The sequence below is a fragment of the Manis javanica genome, chromosome 4, assembly GCF_040802235.1.
Source record: "Manis javanica isolate MJ-LG chromosome 4, MJ_LKY, whole genome shotgun sequence".
Lineage (NCBI taxonomy): Eukaryota > Metazoa > Chordata > Mammalia > Pholidota > Manidae > Manis > Manis javanica.
In genome coordinates this window covers 129,303,537-129,319,208 of record NC_133159.1, presented here as the reverse complement: position 1 = coordinate 129,319,208, position 15,672 = coordinate 129,303,537, and the positions used below count along the sequence as shown (strand labels likewise).

At 47.2% G+C, this 15,672-nt stretch overlaps 2 protein-coding genes and 1 long non-coding RNA gene across 7 annotated transcripts; 1 reads left to right on the top strand and 2 right to left on the bottom strand.

Annotated features, from left to right (window-relative positions):
- Positions 1–4,390: 4,390 nt before the first annotated feature.
- On the bottom strand, positions 4,391–6,758 carry SAT2 (spermidine/spermine N1-acetyltransferase family member 2). Of its 2 annotated transcripts, none has more exons than XM_037026837.2 (6): positions 6,448–6,758; positions 6,248–6,299; positions 6,026–6,109; positions 5,827–5,928; positions 5,640–5,680; positions 4,391–5,532 (listed from the first exon to the last, which is right to left on the bottom strand). In XM_037026837.2, exons 1-6 carry the CDS (start codon positions 6,511–6,513, stop codon positions 5,524–5,526), a joined length of 354 nt encoding a protein of 117 aa, XP_036882732.1. In that variant the 5' UTR covers positions 6,514–6,758; the 3' UTR covers positions 4,391–5,523. The 2 variants fall into 2 exon arrangements, with proteins under 2 accessions (XP_036882732.1, XP_017527264.2); XM_017671775.3 differs by having other exon boundaries at positions 4,391–5,504; positions 6,448–6,755.
- Positions 6,759–7,401: 643 nt separating this feature from the next.
- Positions 7,402–10,677, top strand: SHBG (sex hormone binding globulin). 4 transcript variants are annotated; one of them, XM_017671755.3, is made up of 9 exons: positions 7,403–7,620; positions 7,807–8,003; positions 8,119–8,210; positions 8,383–8,572; positions 8,890–9,051; positions 9,289–9,448; positions 9,565–9,701; positions 10,052–10,259; positions 10,509–10,677. In XM_017671755.3, exons 2-9 carry the CDS (start codon positions 7,842–7,844, stop codon positions 10,655–10,657), a joined length of 1,260 nt encoding a protein of 419 aa, XP_017527244.1. In that variant the 5' UTR covers positions 7,403–7,620; positions 7,807–7,841; the 3' UTR covers positions 10,658–10,677. The 4 variants fall into 4 exon arrangements, with proteins under 4 accessions (XP_073090991.1, XP_017527244.1, XP_017527246.1 ...); XM_017671756.3 differs by having other exon boundaries at positions 7,405–7,620; positions 7,807–7,970; XM_017671757.3 differs by lacking the exon at positions 10,052–10,259 and having other exon boundaries at positions 7,404–7,620.
- A 2,773-nt stretch (positions 10,678–13,450) lies between these two features.
- LOC140849047 (uncharacterized) lies at positions 13,451–15,072 on the bottom strand. Its single transcript, XR_012130505.1, has 3 exons — positions 14,469–15,072; positions 13,611–13,754; positions 13,451–13,511 (listed from the first exon to the last, which is right to left on the bottom strand). It is a non-coding gene; the product is annotated as an uncharacterized lncRNA (long non-coding RNA).
- Positions 15,073–15,672: the final 600 nt, after the last annotated feature.

Genomic DNA, 15,672 nt, shown 5'->3' with positions numbered 1-15,672 from the left:
GATAAGAAAACTAGGTATAAAGGGAATCCCAAGGAGACAATAGTTATTCTTCCGAAAGATCAGTGAAGACCACTGCAGAGGAGGTGATGCAAACTGAGATTTGAGGGATGGTAGGAGTTCGCTAGTGGAAAAGTGCAGCAAGAGAGAGTATTCTTAAAACAATACAATAGGGCAGAGGCGCAGAAAGAGCATGTTCTTTGGGGAATCACAACTAGTTCGAATAGCATTTGACCTAAAGTAAGAAGCTGCAGGAAACTAGGCTGTGAAGGACTTATAAATCAGATTAAGGAGAATGACTTTTACTTTATCAATACTGGAAAGCCAATGAACTTTAAGTGGTAATATAACATGGTAACAATGTAGGGGGAGCACGGGGAAGGCAGTATAGCACAGAGAAGACAAACAGTGACTTTCTAGCATCTTACTATGCTGGACAGTGACTGTAATGGGGTATGTGGTGGGGACTTGATAATGGGGAAATCTAGTAACCACAATGTTGCTCATGTAATTGTATATTAATGATACATACATATATATATAGCATGGTAGGTCTGCATTTTATAACTATGGAGACTAGATTAAAGAGTAAGGACTGTCCCAAAGGCAGTAAGACCTATGAGGAGCTGTTGCAGGTGAGAAAGATGCTGAGGATGTATTTGGATTAGGGCTATGGGCAACAGAGGTACAAAATGGTTTGAGGCTGTTAAATTTGCAACAGAATCAACCAGAATTGGTGATGAGCATAGGATGGGGTCAGGAGCCAGTCAAGGAGTGGGAGAAATACAGGACAACTTCCAGATCTGTACTTTAGGTTACTGAGTGACTGGTGAGGCCAATCATGAAAGAGAGAACTCAGAAGACAAAGTTTGGAAGAGAAGTTGATGAGTTTAATGAGTTTGGTTTTGCTCTTTGAGGGTCCACCATCTAGATGTACACGACTCCTTGTCTTCAACAAACTTCTCTTTCAGGTCATTAAATATAATTTATTTTGCCTTCCACTATGCCCATCCTAGGTTAGGTCTCCTGTCTCACACAGCCAACGCATCCTATACTCCTTTGTGGCACTCATCATGGTTGTAATATTAATAAATTGCCCAGTGTCTGTCTTCTGTTATCATACCATAAGCCCTGTGGGGTCAGAGACTGGGTTTCAGCCTTTTGGTCCCCACCACTGAATGCCCAGTACCTAGCACAATTCCCGGTATGGAAAATATTAACTGAATAAAAGAATCAATGTCCTCTAGCTCAATGGACACACTGGTCCAATGTGGTCCAGGAGAGATCTGGGCTAGAGAGGTGGATGTGGGAATCATTAGCATATTAGTCACAGTTAAAACTGAAAGAGAAAATTAAATCTCTGAAGAAAAGTGTAGACAGAAAGGGATGGGTCCATAATGAAACTCTCAACTATGCTAGTATCTAAAGGGCTGGCAAAAGAAGAGGTGGCAGAAATGGTAAAGAAATTATTGACAGTGATTCCAATAAGGAGTTGGGAAACAAAGACATTAAGTGGGGCAGATCATCAAGATTGCTGTCAGAAGAGTTTTGGTGTAGACTCAGACATTAGGAGTGACTGAATTTTGTCCTAGAAATGGCACCATCACCAAGTTCCAAGCCTCTGGCAACAACAATCCTCTCCAATTTGACTTTTCCTCTTCTTCATTTGCTCTAGTCATTGTTCATTCAGGCAAAAGGTGGGAATGGGAAAAGGGGCAACATTTCAGACAGGGGAATGGCATGTGCAGAAGGCCCACAGGGGAAAGTACAGTGAATCTGGGGTACTGAAGAAAGTCTAATATGGTTAGAACTGACTTGGAAAGGAAACTTAACTGGAAGGGTTGGTTTGGGCCAGATCTTGGAGATACTGGAACATATTTAGAAGTTTCGGCTTTCTACTGAGAGCAGTGGGAGTCATTACAGGATTTTCAGCATACTTGCCTTTAGTAAGATTAGTAAGGATAGTTAAGATTTAGTAAGATTTCCTCTTCAGAGGACAAGCGCAGAAAGAGAGAGTATTTTTAAGGGAACAAGGAATGCAATGGTACAGAGGACCTGCACCATCTAACTGGATTACAAAGGATGTGTCAACAGAAATGTCCCAGCTTGCGTTGACTTCTAAATACAGAGACAAATTGGGAGGAAGATAGAAAGATGGATAGATTGATATGGATGGCTGTATACTTAAAATGAGGATTAAATGAAAGTTTACATACTGAATTTTGAGACTTGCCCTAGACTTCTTCACCCAGCTCTGAGAATACCTACAGCCAGGTTTATATCCTTCATGCAGGAGTTTGGAAGAATCTTCTTTGGGAAATCTTATCAGACAAGATAGAAGACCTAATGATACTAAAATCAAGGGTTCCTCAAGAAATGGCCTGGTGGATCACCCTATGGCAAAATCCACAGTCAACATGTCTCTTTACCTCCCACATATACACAGTTTCCAAGAAGTGTCTCAATTTTAAATATGAGTAGACAGTTGAAGATTGCCTGCCATTTGAGGAAAGCCTCTAAAATGAAAGAATGAAGCGAAAGAGAGAGAGAGAGAAAGAACCTTAGAAGAAATAAAGACTGCAAGGAGAAAAACATTTTTGAAATAAATATGAATATCCTTAGATAAGAACATATATCCATGGAACAAAACAGAATGTTTTCAAAATGCAGGGAATGAGAGAGCTCTTAGAAATTAAAATAAAAATTCAATAGGAGGGTTTGAAAATAAAATCAAAGAAATCTCTCAGAAAGTAGAGCAAAAAATGAAAGCAATCATAAAAAAGGAAAGAAAATATAAGAAAATTAAACAACTAGTTCATGGGATTCAGTATCTGGGTAACAAAATTCCAGAAAGAACAGGGAGAATGGAGGGAAGGAAATCATCCAAAAACTAATCATAATATTACAAATTTTTTTCCATACCTGAAGAACATGAATTTTCTCATTGGGAAGACCCACTGAGACCACACTAAGACTTTTCCATATGAGATCTCAGAATGCTCGGATAAAGAGAAGATCCTTGAAGCTGTGGTTGGGGAAAGAGGAAAGGAAGATGGAAGGAAAATTAAAATGGGCTGCATACCAAGGGATCCAGAATAAGAAAGGTTTCAGCTTCTTAGCAACAACAGAAGCTTGACGAGAATGGAGATATGTCTGCAAAATTCTTAGGGTAAATTATTACCAACCCAGCATGTGATACCCAGCCACAGTGTCAATTAACTGCAAGGGTAGAAAAAAGACATTTTCAGACTACCAAGGTCCCAACAAATTTATCTCCTAGGCACCATTTCTCAAGAAACTCCATCAAAATAAACCAAGAAAGATGAAGACAAAGCTTCCAGGAAACAGGGTATCAACCCAAGAGAGAGGCAAAGGGAGTTCCTAGGATGGATGGGCAGGGAGATTGCAACACTGCAGTCTAAAGGTCAGCCTCAAATCAAAATACCTACATGTTTGTATATCCTTAAAGAGATTAACACAACTATGGGAGAATTTTGAGACAAATTAGTGTACACAGAAAAGTAAGCAAATATAGAACAAGGCAAGTATTAACTCCTGGGAAAACAAAAATGGTTCAGGAAATAAAAACAATCATATGTACATGGAGCAGTTACATAATCATAATGTAAACACTAAACACAGATCCAGTCAGAATTATGATATAATACTGGCATGATAGGAAATGGGGCGGAGAGGGTGGGGAAATGGCAGAGTCAGTAGTGGGAAGTCAATAGCTAATGCTGAAAACAGAAACATTAAAAAGTAACAATATTTGCATACAATTTTTAGTTTTGAGTTATATAGGTGAATACAAAACAATTAAAAAACCCAATTGAAAGTAACTGTCTTTGAAGAGTGAGGGTAGTTGGAAGACTTTTTAAATTAAGCCCTGTAGAACTATTGGACTCTTAATATACTGTATTATCTATAATATACTCTCTGTTTATTGGTGCATTCTTCCAGAAATAATTTTTTCTGCATTAATATTTAAGTTTAAAAAGCCCCATCATTAGATACATTGATCATGCTTCAAAGATACTAATCTTTGTCAGGATAAGAGATAAACCAAAAATGCCTAATGATATTAAACCGAATTCTTCTGGTTCTCAACTCTGGGAGGGGCTGATCAGCTTTATTATCTCTTGATCAAGATTGTCCTGACTACATTGGCTCTAAGGGCCAAAAATTGGCACCAGGAATAATTGGGCCCCTGAGGTGTTATGTTTGGCTGACTCTTATTTTTATTTGAATTTTAAGGTAGATCTTCAATTCTCTAGACTTCCATAGATCCTATTTCTTAGACATTTATGTACCTGCCTGTACCCTTTTACTGTCTAAATTATAACCATTCAACCAATAGTTCAACAAAAGAAATTATATCCCACATCAAAAGTGATAACAAATCTATGTTTAATAGCATGGGATGGTGTTTCTGATATACTGTTAAATGAAAAAAACAGGTTACAAAAGGGTATAATTCCATGAACCCCTACTCACTTAATTATATATACATGTACATTGAAAAAAATGCAGAGAATTGATACCAAAGGTTAATATAGGAGTTGTATAAGACTATTGATTCTATTTTATAAGTACTGCCTGATTTTTCTACAACAGACCTGCATTACTTGAGTAATAAAATACTATGAAAGTAGGAAATGAGCCTGTTTCCCTACTTGTTGCCATGGGTCCTGAAAGTTTGTTTTAGTTTTGCAGAACTGAAAATAAAGACTTTGTAACTTTGTAGTGTTTGAAAAGTACGAGCTAACTGAGCTGATTTGGGGCAAGTGGTCATTCCCAGTGCCCCTGAAATGCCATCAACATATGACAGCCTGCTCCATCTTTGGAGGTGGCAGGCCCGCCTCAATCATGGATCTGGGAATAACGAAGTCCAAACATTGGAGGCCTTTGTCTGCGTCCCAAACCCGACCAATAGGCCTGATGTGCCAAGCTGGCCTCTCGCTGCTCTTTAAATTCCACCAGCCAGAACCAAGATTCCAGCCTACTGAGTGTGAAAGTCTCCCTGGGCCCACCTTTATCCCTAGGAGCAATCCACTGACAAGAACACTCAGGAAGCACCATAAAGTAGCTGATGCTTATCTCAGCATCAACTGCTCTACTCAACACATCAGGACATAATAATTCTTGTTTATTTTTCACCCTCAACAAGGAGGTGGGAAGGCCTCTCCCTCAATTCTGCTCTTTCCATATTTGGAGAATAATCACTCTTAACCCTCCTTACTTCAGAGAGTCCTTTGTCAGTACAGACAGTCTCTAAGGAGTTCTTGAGTTGGTGGGGAAGGAGAAGCTCAGACAGACAGATCCTTGGAGGGATGGCATCATTTTCCTGCTAATTTCCTCATCGCTTCTCCTTCAAAGCGAAAGGAGTGCCAGCCCTCAGCTTCAGTCAGATCTTGGGCTCCTAGGGCCTTGTACAAGTCCATGGCTCTCTTGTTCCAGTCCAGAACTGCAAGGCGGAACTGGGAGCAGCCCTTATCCAGGGCCACCTGTGGTAGAAGCCATCACTTACTTTCTCTGAGTCAAAAAGGAAAAGGCCTTCTCACCCTCTATTCAATCCCAGGTGCCTCCCACACACCCTTGCTTTTCCAGGGCCTAACTTGTAGCCCTGTGCATTTCCTCACCTCAGTCACCTTTTTGATTATTTTAGAACCAATTCCCTGGCCTGTTGGTGGGAAAAAGAGGCAAAAAGAGAGATTGTTTGAGTTGAAGGGGGTCAGAAAAGGCCATAGGCTGGGCTTAGGGGGCACAAGGAGTGGTTGGGTCTCTGGTTGCTTTTCTCCCAGTCCAGCCTCAGCCTCTGCCCATTACCCCAATATTCCGGCTGCACGTAGATGTCTTCCAGATAAACGTTGCGTCCCTTCCATGTGCTATAGATGAAGTAGTACAGCCCATAGCCCACCACATAGGGCCCTGAAAAAGAGAGAAAAGAGGAGTCAAGCCTCTGGGCACCTTGGGAAAACCTTTTGCGGCTGACCTGGGAGGAGAACTCTGTGGTCCCTGTTCTTACCCTGTGGCTCTCCGGGGGCAGGAAGAATTTCTGCTACCAAACAGTGATAGAAAGGATTCTCTCCAAATCCATCTGCTCTCAGGGCTGCAAGGATCGGAGATGTGAGAAAGAGATAGAGAAAAAGGGCCTGGGCGTGTGTCCAGTCTGGAGCTACCGCCTTGGGAACCATCCCTCACTTCCTCCCCAGTCTCCGTTAAGGACCCAGGGGCTGGACCCCCCCACCTTCTTCACTTATCTTCACCTGATCCGAGAGTTTCTCGTACTCAGCTAGTTCCTATGGCGAGGAGAGAGAGGCTATTCTAGGGCAAATATGGCCCCGAGGCACCCCAGGGGGCGCTCCTTCCCCTGCCCTCCCCACCCCCGCCTCCGGCCGCGCGGCCTGAAACCCTCTGGGACCCTAGTTTGTGGCCCGCAGCCTTCACCCGAATCAGCCTCAGGATAGTTCCACAGTCTTCCTCTATGGCCTCTCGGATCCGAACGCAAGCCATTTCAGTCACCACGGTCTGAGACCGAAGTCCAGGACCCCCCACTTCCGTTCAGCAGAACCCGGCAAAGGGCAATTGGGACCCTTTAAAGGCACTACAAACTCGGATCCCGGAAAGCCCGGGGGGAACGGTGCGGTGCGGGTGCCGCAGGCCGGGAGGCGAGAGCCCGGCCTAGGCTTCGGCGGGGAAGTGGGAACGATCGGACGAGGCGGTGCAGGCCGGGTGGATCTCTCCGCCCCGTAAACCTTAAATTCCGCTAGGGCGGGCGCTCACCCGCCAGCCAATCAGCTCTCAGAGTAGGCCTGTCCCCCCGCCCCCAGTGACTAGGTCCTGTGACTGGGCGTCTGAGCTGGGGTCAAGGCTAGAATGTCTCGCTCAGTCGGTGTTGTTATCTGGGTTCCCAGTTTGTGGTCTATACCCCCCATGGTTCAAAAGTCACCTCCGGGTTCTTTAACTGAGGCATGTGGTGGTTATCTGCTCTACCCTTTTATCTTACCCATTAAAGCCCACTCAGACCCTGGATGAGCCCTGAGACTCCCCACCAGTTCTGAAAGCTGTTTCCTAGGACCCTTGAGTGGCTCAAAGTGTTACTTCTCTCGGGGGCCTTTTTATTTTTAAATGGGTCAGAGAGAGAATGATGAGTTTCTGTTGGTAATGGTTAGGGCTTGTAATAAATGGATAAGAGAAGATAATTGGGAGTGGGAAACCAGTGACTTCTTAGTATCCACTAAATCAAGCTCTGTCTGAGACAATACCTCCCTGTGAGGGGAGCCTCAGAGGCCTGGGAAAATACTGAGGGAGGAGCTTGGAACAGATACCAGGCCCTGTGCCTGCGTTATCTCAATCCTCATTCCAATAACCCCATAAAAGAGGTATTATTGTTCACATTTTACAGACAAGGACACTAAAACAGTGGTGGAGTGACTTGCACATAGCCACCAGCTACATACTTGGGATTCCATGTCTCAACTCTAGTCCTGATGGAGGATACTACTTGGGAAGGTGGGCCGGACTTTTTCTACTCCTCAAAGCTGGTGGAGGCAGCCTCCCCACATGGGCAGAAGGCTTGGAGGACCCAGACTGACTCTAGAGGAGGAGAGGGGAAATGAGGTACGCTCTCCCAGCTTTCTCAGCAGTGGGGGAGGGTAGTGGAGGAACTCTGTCCCTCCTGCCGTTTGTCCTCAGTGGGGCCGTTGGGTCAGTGCCCTTGACTCCTGCCTCCCTACTTCCCCCGGGGCAACCTTTAACCCTCTACCAATCACACAAAAAACTGCCTGCTCCCCTGCCCATTCTCAGAGTTATCGAATCCTCAGAGAGCACCACAGCGGACTATGGAGCGCAGAGGTCCACTGCCCTCATTGCGTCAGCGGCGGCGGCTGCAGCTCCTGCTCCTGTTCCTGCTCCTGCTACCACCTCACAGCCACCAGGGATGGGCCTCAAGACATATTCTCCCCACCCAGGTGCAGGAGCAGGACAGGGTGCTCAGCCTACATGTGTGTTTAAATGATCTAGACTTTGGCTCTGCCCTCTACTTATCTCCTCTGGCCCCTCTTCTGTCTGTCTCTGGTATGTCCTTATTCCAGTTTGTTTATTTTCTCTTTCTGATAGAGGACCCAGGACCCTCCTGCTGTGCACGTCAGCACTGGCCCAGGACAAGAGCCTGTCACCATCATAACCTTTAACCTCACCAAGATGACAAAGTAGGGGGTGGACTAGCTTCTTGACTAGTCCTGATGACTAGTCCCCTCTCCCTCAGCTCTTCTCTTTTCCCTGTCGCCTTCCTCCCTCTCCCTGAACTCCCCCTTCTCTTACCCCACATTTAACCTCAAAGGGCACACCCCATACTCAGTCCTTCCTTTTGTGTCTTTCCAGAACCTCCTCCTCCTTTGAGATTCGAACTTGGGATCCAGAGGGAGTGATTTTGTATGGCGATACCAATCCAAAAGATGACTGGTTTATGCTAGGACTTCGGGATGGCAGGCCTGAAGTCCAAATGCACAATTACTGGGCCCAGCTTACAGTAGGTGCTGGACCCCGGCTAGATGATGGGAGGTGGCACCAGGTAAGCCAGGTCTGGTTCTGAAGGAAGGGGGTCTTGAGCTAGTCTGAGGAAGGGAAGCAGAACCAACTTAATGGGCACGCCTTTACCATTGCCATCTCACTGAATCTGTACAAAATCTCCATTTATTGTTAATCCCATTCCCATTTTTTCAGAGGGTAATTCTGCAGTTCAGTCAGTACATAAATGACAAGTCCTCAGTGAGCCAAGAATGCTTGCTGACTTTTCAAGTACTTGTTCTTTCTGCTAGACTCAGCTGCCTCTGAAGAAAGTGGTAGAGGCCCCTAGGGCCTCTAATTCTGCTTCTCTCCTTCCTGCAGGTGGAAGTGAAGGTCCTTGAGGACTCAGTGCTGCTGAGGGTGGATGGGGAGGAGGTGCTGCGCCTGAGACAGGTCTCTGGGCCCCTGGTCAACAAGCCCCAGCCCATCATGAGGCTTGCAGTGGCAGGGCTGCCGTTCCCCGCCTCCAACCTTCGGCTGCCGGTAACTGTATCACAGGGGTGGGAACCATGATGGAAGCGGTAAAGCATTGCTGGCTGCATGACTGTGGGAGTCTAAGTCACACTTTTGAGGAGCTAGGAAGGTATGAGAGCTGCATGGGGGAGGCCAAATGCTTGTGTCTCAGAGTGGAATAAGCTGAGGGTTAGGGGGTTTGTGCAGGGGCTCAGATGTCCTGATTGTGACAAGCCTGTACCTTCCCTTCCCCCCCACTGGCTCCAGCTGGCCCCTGCCCTGGATGCCTGCCTGCGCCGGTATAAGTGGCTGGACCAACAGGCGCAGATCTCAGCATCTGCCCCCACTAGTCTCAGCAGCTGTGCGGTAGAGTCCCAACCTGGGATATTCTTCCCTCCAGGGACTTGTGCAGAATTCAGTCTCCAAGGTAAAGACTGTTTTTCCCTCCATGGCCAGCTCTGTGTCTGCCTTCCTCTGTCTCCCTCCACCACCCTCCACGCCTCCCCAGTCTTGAGGCCTCAGGGGGCACATTTCTCCCTGCAGACATACCCCAGCCTTATAAAGAGCCCTGGGCCTTCTCTCTGGACCTGGGATTCCAACTGGCAGTAGGCTCCGGTCCCCTTCTTTCCTTTGGGACCCCAGAAAACCCTTCTTGGCTCAGCCTTTACCTCCAAGATCAAGTAAGGGATGGAGGGGGGACTGTCTGTAGTCAGTGGCACCTGGGAGCAACAGGGGGAAAGGGAAACTCCAAAATGTCAATATTAGGAAGGCTTAAAAGTGTGGTGGGGGCCAGAGACACATCTTGAAGTTGCCCACAGCAAACAATTGACTTTTATTTAGATTGTTTATTTATTAGGGTGGGTATGGTTTTATAGACGGTCAAACTAGGTAAACTGAGATAGGATTTAGGTGGTAGGAATGGCCAGTAAATAGAAGGTGTGACCAGAGGCAGAATTAAGGCAGCTGGCGTGGGGCCACAAGGTACATTCTTTCCTCCTCCACCTATGTCTCTGTCCCACACAATTCGCAGAAGGTGGTGCTGTCTTCTGGGTCAGGGCCAAGGCTAGATCTGCCTCTGGTCTTGGGACTCCCTCTTCAACTGAAGCTGGCTGTGTCTGGAGTGGTCTTGAGCCAGGGGGCAAAGAAGGAAATCCTTCCTTTGCCTCCCTTGGGCCTTGACTCCCTCCTCGAACTCTGGGTCCAGCCACAGGGACGTCTCTTCCTGGGCACTTTGCCAGGTAAAAGAGAGTTATGTCCAAGTTCCTTAGCACACCACTGGAAAATGCTCAAGGAAAGGGAGAAGATAGGAAGGGGCACATTTTTAGGGGAAAGAAACCTCTGGGATGGACAAAGAACAGGCCACACAAGAGGAGAGGGGAATAGGCGACAGTGGGAGGAAGTGCTTTCAAATACTTAGGTTGGAGAACTGGAAAAGTGGGGAGGGGCTTCCAATGCCCTAATGCTCCTTCCACGCCACCTCCCTCTAGGAGAGGCCTCTTCTGCCTCCTTTTGCTTGGACAGCCTTTGGGCACAAGACCAGAAGTTGGACATGGACCAGGCCCTGAACAGAAGCCAGAATATCTGGACTCACAGCTGTCCCCAGAGTCCAGGCAATGACACTGACACCACCCATTAAATCCCCACCTGTGAACCCCCTTTGAACGTTATTCATTTATTCAACAAATATTTGCTGTGTATCTGCAATGTACCAGGCACTTTGCCAAGCATTTTGTCATATTGATGAGCAGAAACAACCCTGGTTGCTTCCTTCTTGGTGCTCCCAGTGCCCTAGGGGAGGCAGGCACCCATCAGAGGCTGACAAAGAAGTGGCTAATTGGAAGCTCTGATAAGGACCTTAAAGGAGCCAACAGGGAATTGTGAAGGCTTGGAGACCAGGGACCTTAACCTAATGTGGGGGGTTCCAGGAAGGCTTTCCTAATAAGAGGTGACATCTCAGGCTGAGATCCCAGCACCAGCATCCACAGACACACGCACAGCAGATACAGATCACTTTCTGAGAGCCAGGAGCCCACCTCCTTCCCCAGCACTTACTCCCTTGGGACTTTAGATTCCTCCTGAGGCTAGTCTTTCCAGGTGAGGAGGGAAGGGAAGAGATGGAAATCTGCTGTCCTTTAGACTGGCCATTGTTATCCAAAGGGGCAGTAGGGGGCGTAAGAGGGACATAGAAGGTTCTGGGAAAAGAGGTGGATGTTCGTAGCAGGGAGAAAGAAAAAGGCAGGAGAGCAGAGAAAGAAAGCATCTCTCTCCTAGTCTCAGTCCACTTGTAGCATTCCTAGGTGAATTTGTCTCTTCTCCATTAAACAAGATTGGATTGTGCTGGTCCCAGCTGGGAAGAACAGATTCAAGAATGTATCTGCTTTCCAAGAATATGATAACCCAGCCTTCAGCCCCCAGCCCCTTCCTGGGCACCCTCCTGTCTCAGCCTACAGCTCCCTGGGATACCCTCAAGACCAAATCCCCAGCCCCTAGCTGCCAGACCCCACTCTTCAGCCCCAGGAAATCTTTGTGTCTTAGCCCAAAGCCCCCTAGGGAGCCCTGGGATCAGCCTTCAGTCCCTTCTAAATCCTCATCCTTTTCAATAACTGTAAACCCATCCCCTGTCTCCAGACCCTATAGGGATCCCAGTGTTGCCACCTCCTAGCTTCTTACAATGCTTTTCCTGCCAGTAACCCTGGCAACGGGCTGAGTCACTCATTGGACCTGCTGTCCCCTCTTGCAGTGATCAGCCAGGAGCTAAACGAACCCAGGGTAAAGAGGCTCCAGGAAAGTCTCAGGAGTGGAAAACACAAATCCTAAACTCCAATTAGGGCCTTCCTGATCTTGAGTGTGACAGGTCTGTGGATGCTTCCTGTTGGTGTGTTTTGTAGGAGAGACTCAGCTTAGTCAGGGGCCCCAAAACCAACTCTGGTCCCTGAGCAATGTTCAGGGTCAGTCTGGGCCGTTGGATATATGTCCATTTAACTGATATTTACAGAGCACCTACTGGGTACCAGGCACTGTTCTAGACAGTGAGGATGCATTGATGAAAGGGATAGACATGATCCCTGCCCTTAGGCAGCTCACAGTAGGGTTGGGGATAGACAGCCCATAAATAAGAAAAATAAACAAGCAAGATTATTTCAGACAGTGGTTAGTGCTATAAAGGAAATGACACCCTGTAACATAAAAAGGGGTGGTATGGGAGGGGAAACATGAGCTGGGTGGTCAGGGAAGGCCTCTTTGAGGCAGTGTCACTTGAACAAAGACCTGAATAATGAAAAGCAACCAGTCCCATGGGTGTGAGCCAGTGGGGAGAGAGGTTAAAGAGCCTGGACACACCTGGGTCCCCAAAAAGCTAGCTGTTGGGAGCAGCAAATTCCTGACCTTGGGTCCCTGAGGACTCTCCTGGGGCATGGCTTTTCTCTCCTCCCTCCACCCCACCCTGTTCAGGACACTGTGCCCCCAAACTTTCTTCCTCCAGCCTACCCTAGATTCCAAGATTCCTGATTACCATCCAGAGCTGTCTACACTCTTTCATTTGGACTGACTTTGCTGTGACACAGACTCTGCCAGACCTCCACTCAGGGCACTGACAATGCCTGCCCAGTGTCCCCTGTCTCTCCCACACCCATGAAGACCTTTCTGGTTGAACTGAGAAGAGGGTACAGAGCAGCCAGGCTAGAGTCTGTTCAAGGAGAGGGTATCACCCTCCAAATTCACAGGCCTACCCCCACTAAGTCAATCTCTGAAGGAGAGGGAGCCATTTAACAATGCTTTTATGCTCTCTAAACTTGTGAAGTATGGCCAGGAGGGCAAGGAGGGTGGGGAGGCAGGGAAAGCAGAGGTTCTTTGGTCTCTGCAGGACTGGAGGTCAGCAGGGACTGGAAGGTAGGAGAGGCAAGGCAGGGCAGGGCAAATATGATTGGGGTGCGGAGCGGGGGCACACCTGGATTCCTAACCTTGGACATATGTACTGCTGGAGGCCGCCACCTCCACAGGGCTTAGGGCTTCTCACTCCCAGGGAGCCCCAGGTGCAACCAACTCTGGCTTCTAAGGTCCTGGTGAGAGAGATGGTGAGCCCGGGAGGCTGGCGACGGGGCACCAGCTCAGTGGGTGTGGGGGCAGCATGCTCATCCAGGCAGAAGGGAAGTCCTGAGCCAGAAGCAAAGTGGGAATAATGATTCAAGACAAGGCCCTCTGTGTTAGAGGGCAATGTTGGGAAGAGCATTTGGTGCCACACTGTGGAGTATTTTGACTTGCAGGGTGGAAGGAGATTAAGACTTCAATGCTGTAAACAGTATAAAGGCTTCATGTGGATGAGGGCCACCCCTCAAGAATGGTGGAGCAGAAAATAGGCTCCCTGACACATGAACCACCAAACTAGCACTGAACTACAGTACTTCACCAGATCATTGTGTGAGAAATTAATAAACATTCTTATTTAATCCACTGCTGTGTTGGGTCTCCGATGCAGCAGCTGAACCTATCACCTGATAAAGGAGTGAATACATGTATTAGTTAGCTATTGCCACAATAATGTTCTATAAGAAATCACCCCAAATGCAGTAGGTTGGAATAACAATTCTCACCAGTCTGCAGGTTGCCTGGCACACTGAAGCTCTAACTCTCTGCTGGCCAGGCCGGCTGTGCTTCTCGCTGGTGGTCTGCAGATCAGCCAGGGCAGCTCTTTGCCATGTGTCTTTGTTCTGGGACCCAGACTGGAGGAGCAGCAGCTACCCAAGAAAAGCACAAGAGGGCAACCAGAAACCCATCAGGCCTCTTCATGCCTAGGTGTAGAGCTGGCACACTTTCATCTCTGCCCATTCCAGGGGCCAAAGCAGTTCACATGGCCAAACCCCTGCCAGGGGATAGTAAGTAAGTGAAACCCAGCAAGGGTGTGGGTGCAGGGAGGGGTGGGGGACCAGGGCCAGTAATTCTACCTGTCTCAGGATATGACTGAGTCCTGCTTTGGAGGTCACATACCCCAGCTCCACTCCTCTAGGTTCACCTACAAATGGAGCATCATGAACGATAGTGTCCATCCATGATGTGAAGACTCCCCACAGTTCTCTGCTAGGTCCGGAGCCCTGACAAGGCAAGAATCCCATCTCCTTTCTCTCCCAAGTGCCTAGTTCCAGGCCCTGCCTTCAATAATGACTCACATTTCCCAGTGAATTTTAAGCCATTTCTTAATTCTGTCCATATGATTCCTTAGGAAATACAGACTGACCTCCTGTCAGCCCATAGTGCTATATATTTGCCCCATAAGCTGAAAAGGGACTGTACCATATGGAGCTGGAATTTGTATGCAGATCCAATACCAAATCTTGTATCCACTGCCACCCCTAAGGACCTCCAAAGGAAAGGCCTTACACAAGGTAAACATCAAAACAGGTTAACGGAATTTCTTTCTCTAGAGGCCATTTGAATCTGAAGATTCTGATCACCTGAAATATCCTCAGAGGAAGCCTGGCTGGAGGCACTGCCCTAGTCAGGGTCCCCATCACAGTCCCCATGGCTCCTCAATCTCTTGGCCCCTCTCATCAGGACAAAAGCAAGATGGGCCCCAGGTGTTCCCCCTTAGTTGCTGCCTTTCCCAGCCAACGTTGCATGCTAAAGAAGAACCCCTTGAAGGGAGTCATGTGAACCCTAAACAACGCTGCTCCCATCACCACTGCATTCCAGGTGTGGTCATGTGGGTAGGAGATGTATTTCAGGGCAGTGACTCATGGTCAGTCACTACCTTAATCTGGTAATGGTGGTTGTTTTCCAGGAGACAATGGGGAGGCTGCAGTGCCATGTTCCCTTATTTACCTTTGAATTTTATAAATTTTAAAAAATAAATTGGAAATTAAGAGTCCCTAGATAAATTCACTTGACCAGGACTTCAATCTGCCTGAAACAAAATAAGTTAATAGATATTATTATTTCACATTTAATTTTTTTCACAGCTTAAAGTTTTGGCTATTGCCACCATCTCTCTGCTCTTGTGAGCTCACAGGCAACAAGGTGAGGTAATAAGTAGCAAGGTGACATTAAAGGGAAAACTCAACCGACTGCAGTCCTGGTTGGCAGCATTTTTTTTCCCTGAGAAATGTGTGATGATTGTGATTTTATTCGTTATGAATAAACATGGCCTTAGTACCTGTCGGGAAGGTTATTCCTACTTCTGTAACTGAAATAAGTGTTCTGCAGAATGCATCACTTCAAATGCCTTGCCTCCTGAGCAAGTTTGACTATGGGAGTACGGGGGTATTGGGGGTTGGGGATCCTGCTTGTAACCTACGTCCAGGCCAGTTGAGGTGGGAATAGGGGTAGGGGGAGCTGTGCAACACCCAGTCATGCTTTTAGAGAAAGAATAAATACAGGGGGGATTGGATTAAAGATGGTGGCATGAGAGCAGCATGAGAGGTGAGACAGAGACCTCCTCCTAAAACCACATATAATATGAAAATATAATTAATACAACTAATCCTGAAAGAGCAACAGGAAAGAAGGCTGCACCAGACTACATACACCTGGAGAAAAGGGAAGACCTTACGGAACAGGGTAACGTACCAAAGCTGTGACCTGACAGGGTCCAAACCCTTCCTCCACCCCAGCTCACTGGCAGGAGGAAGAGAAACGGAGCAGGGAGGGAGTGGAGACCCA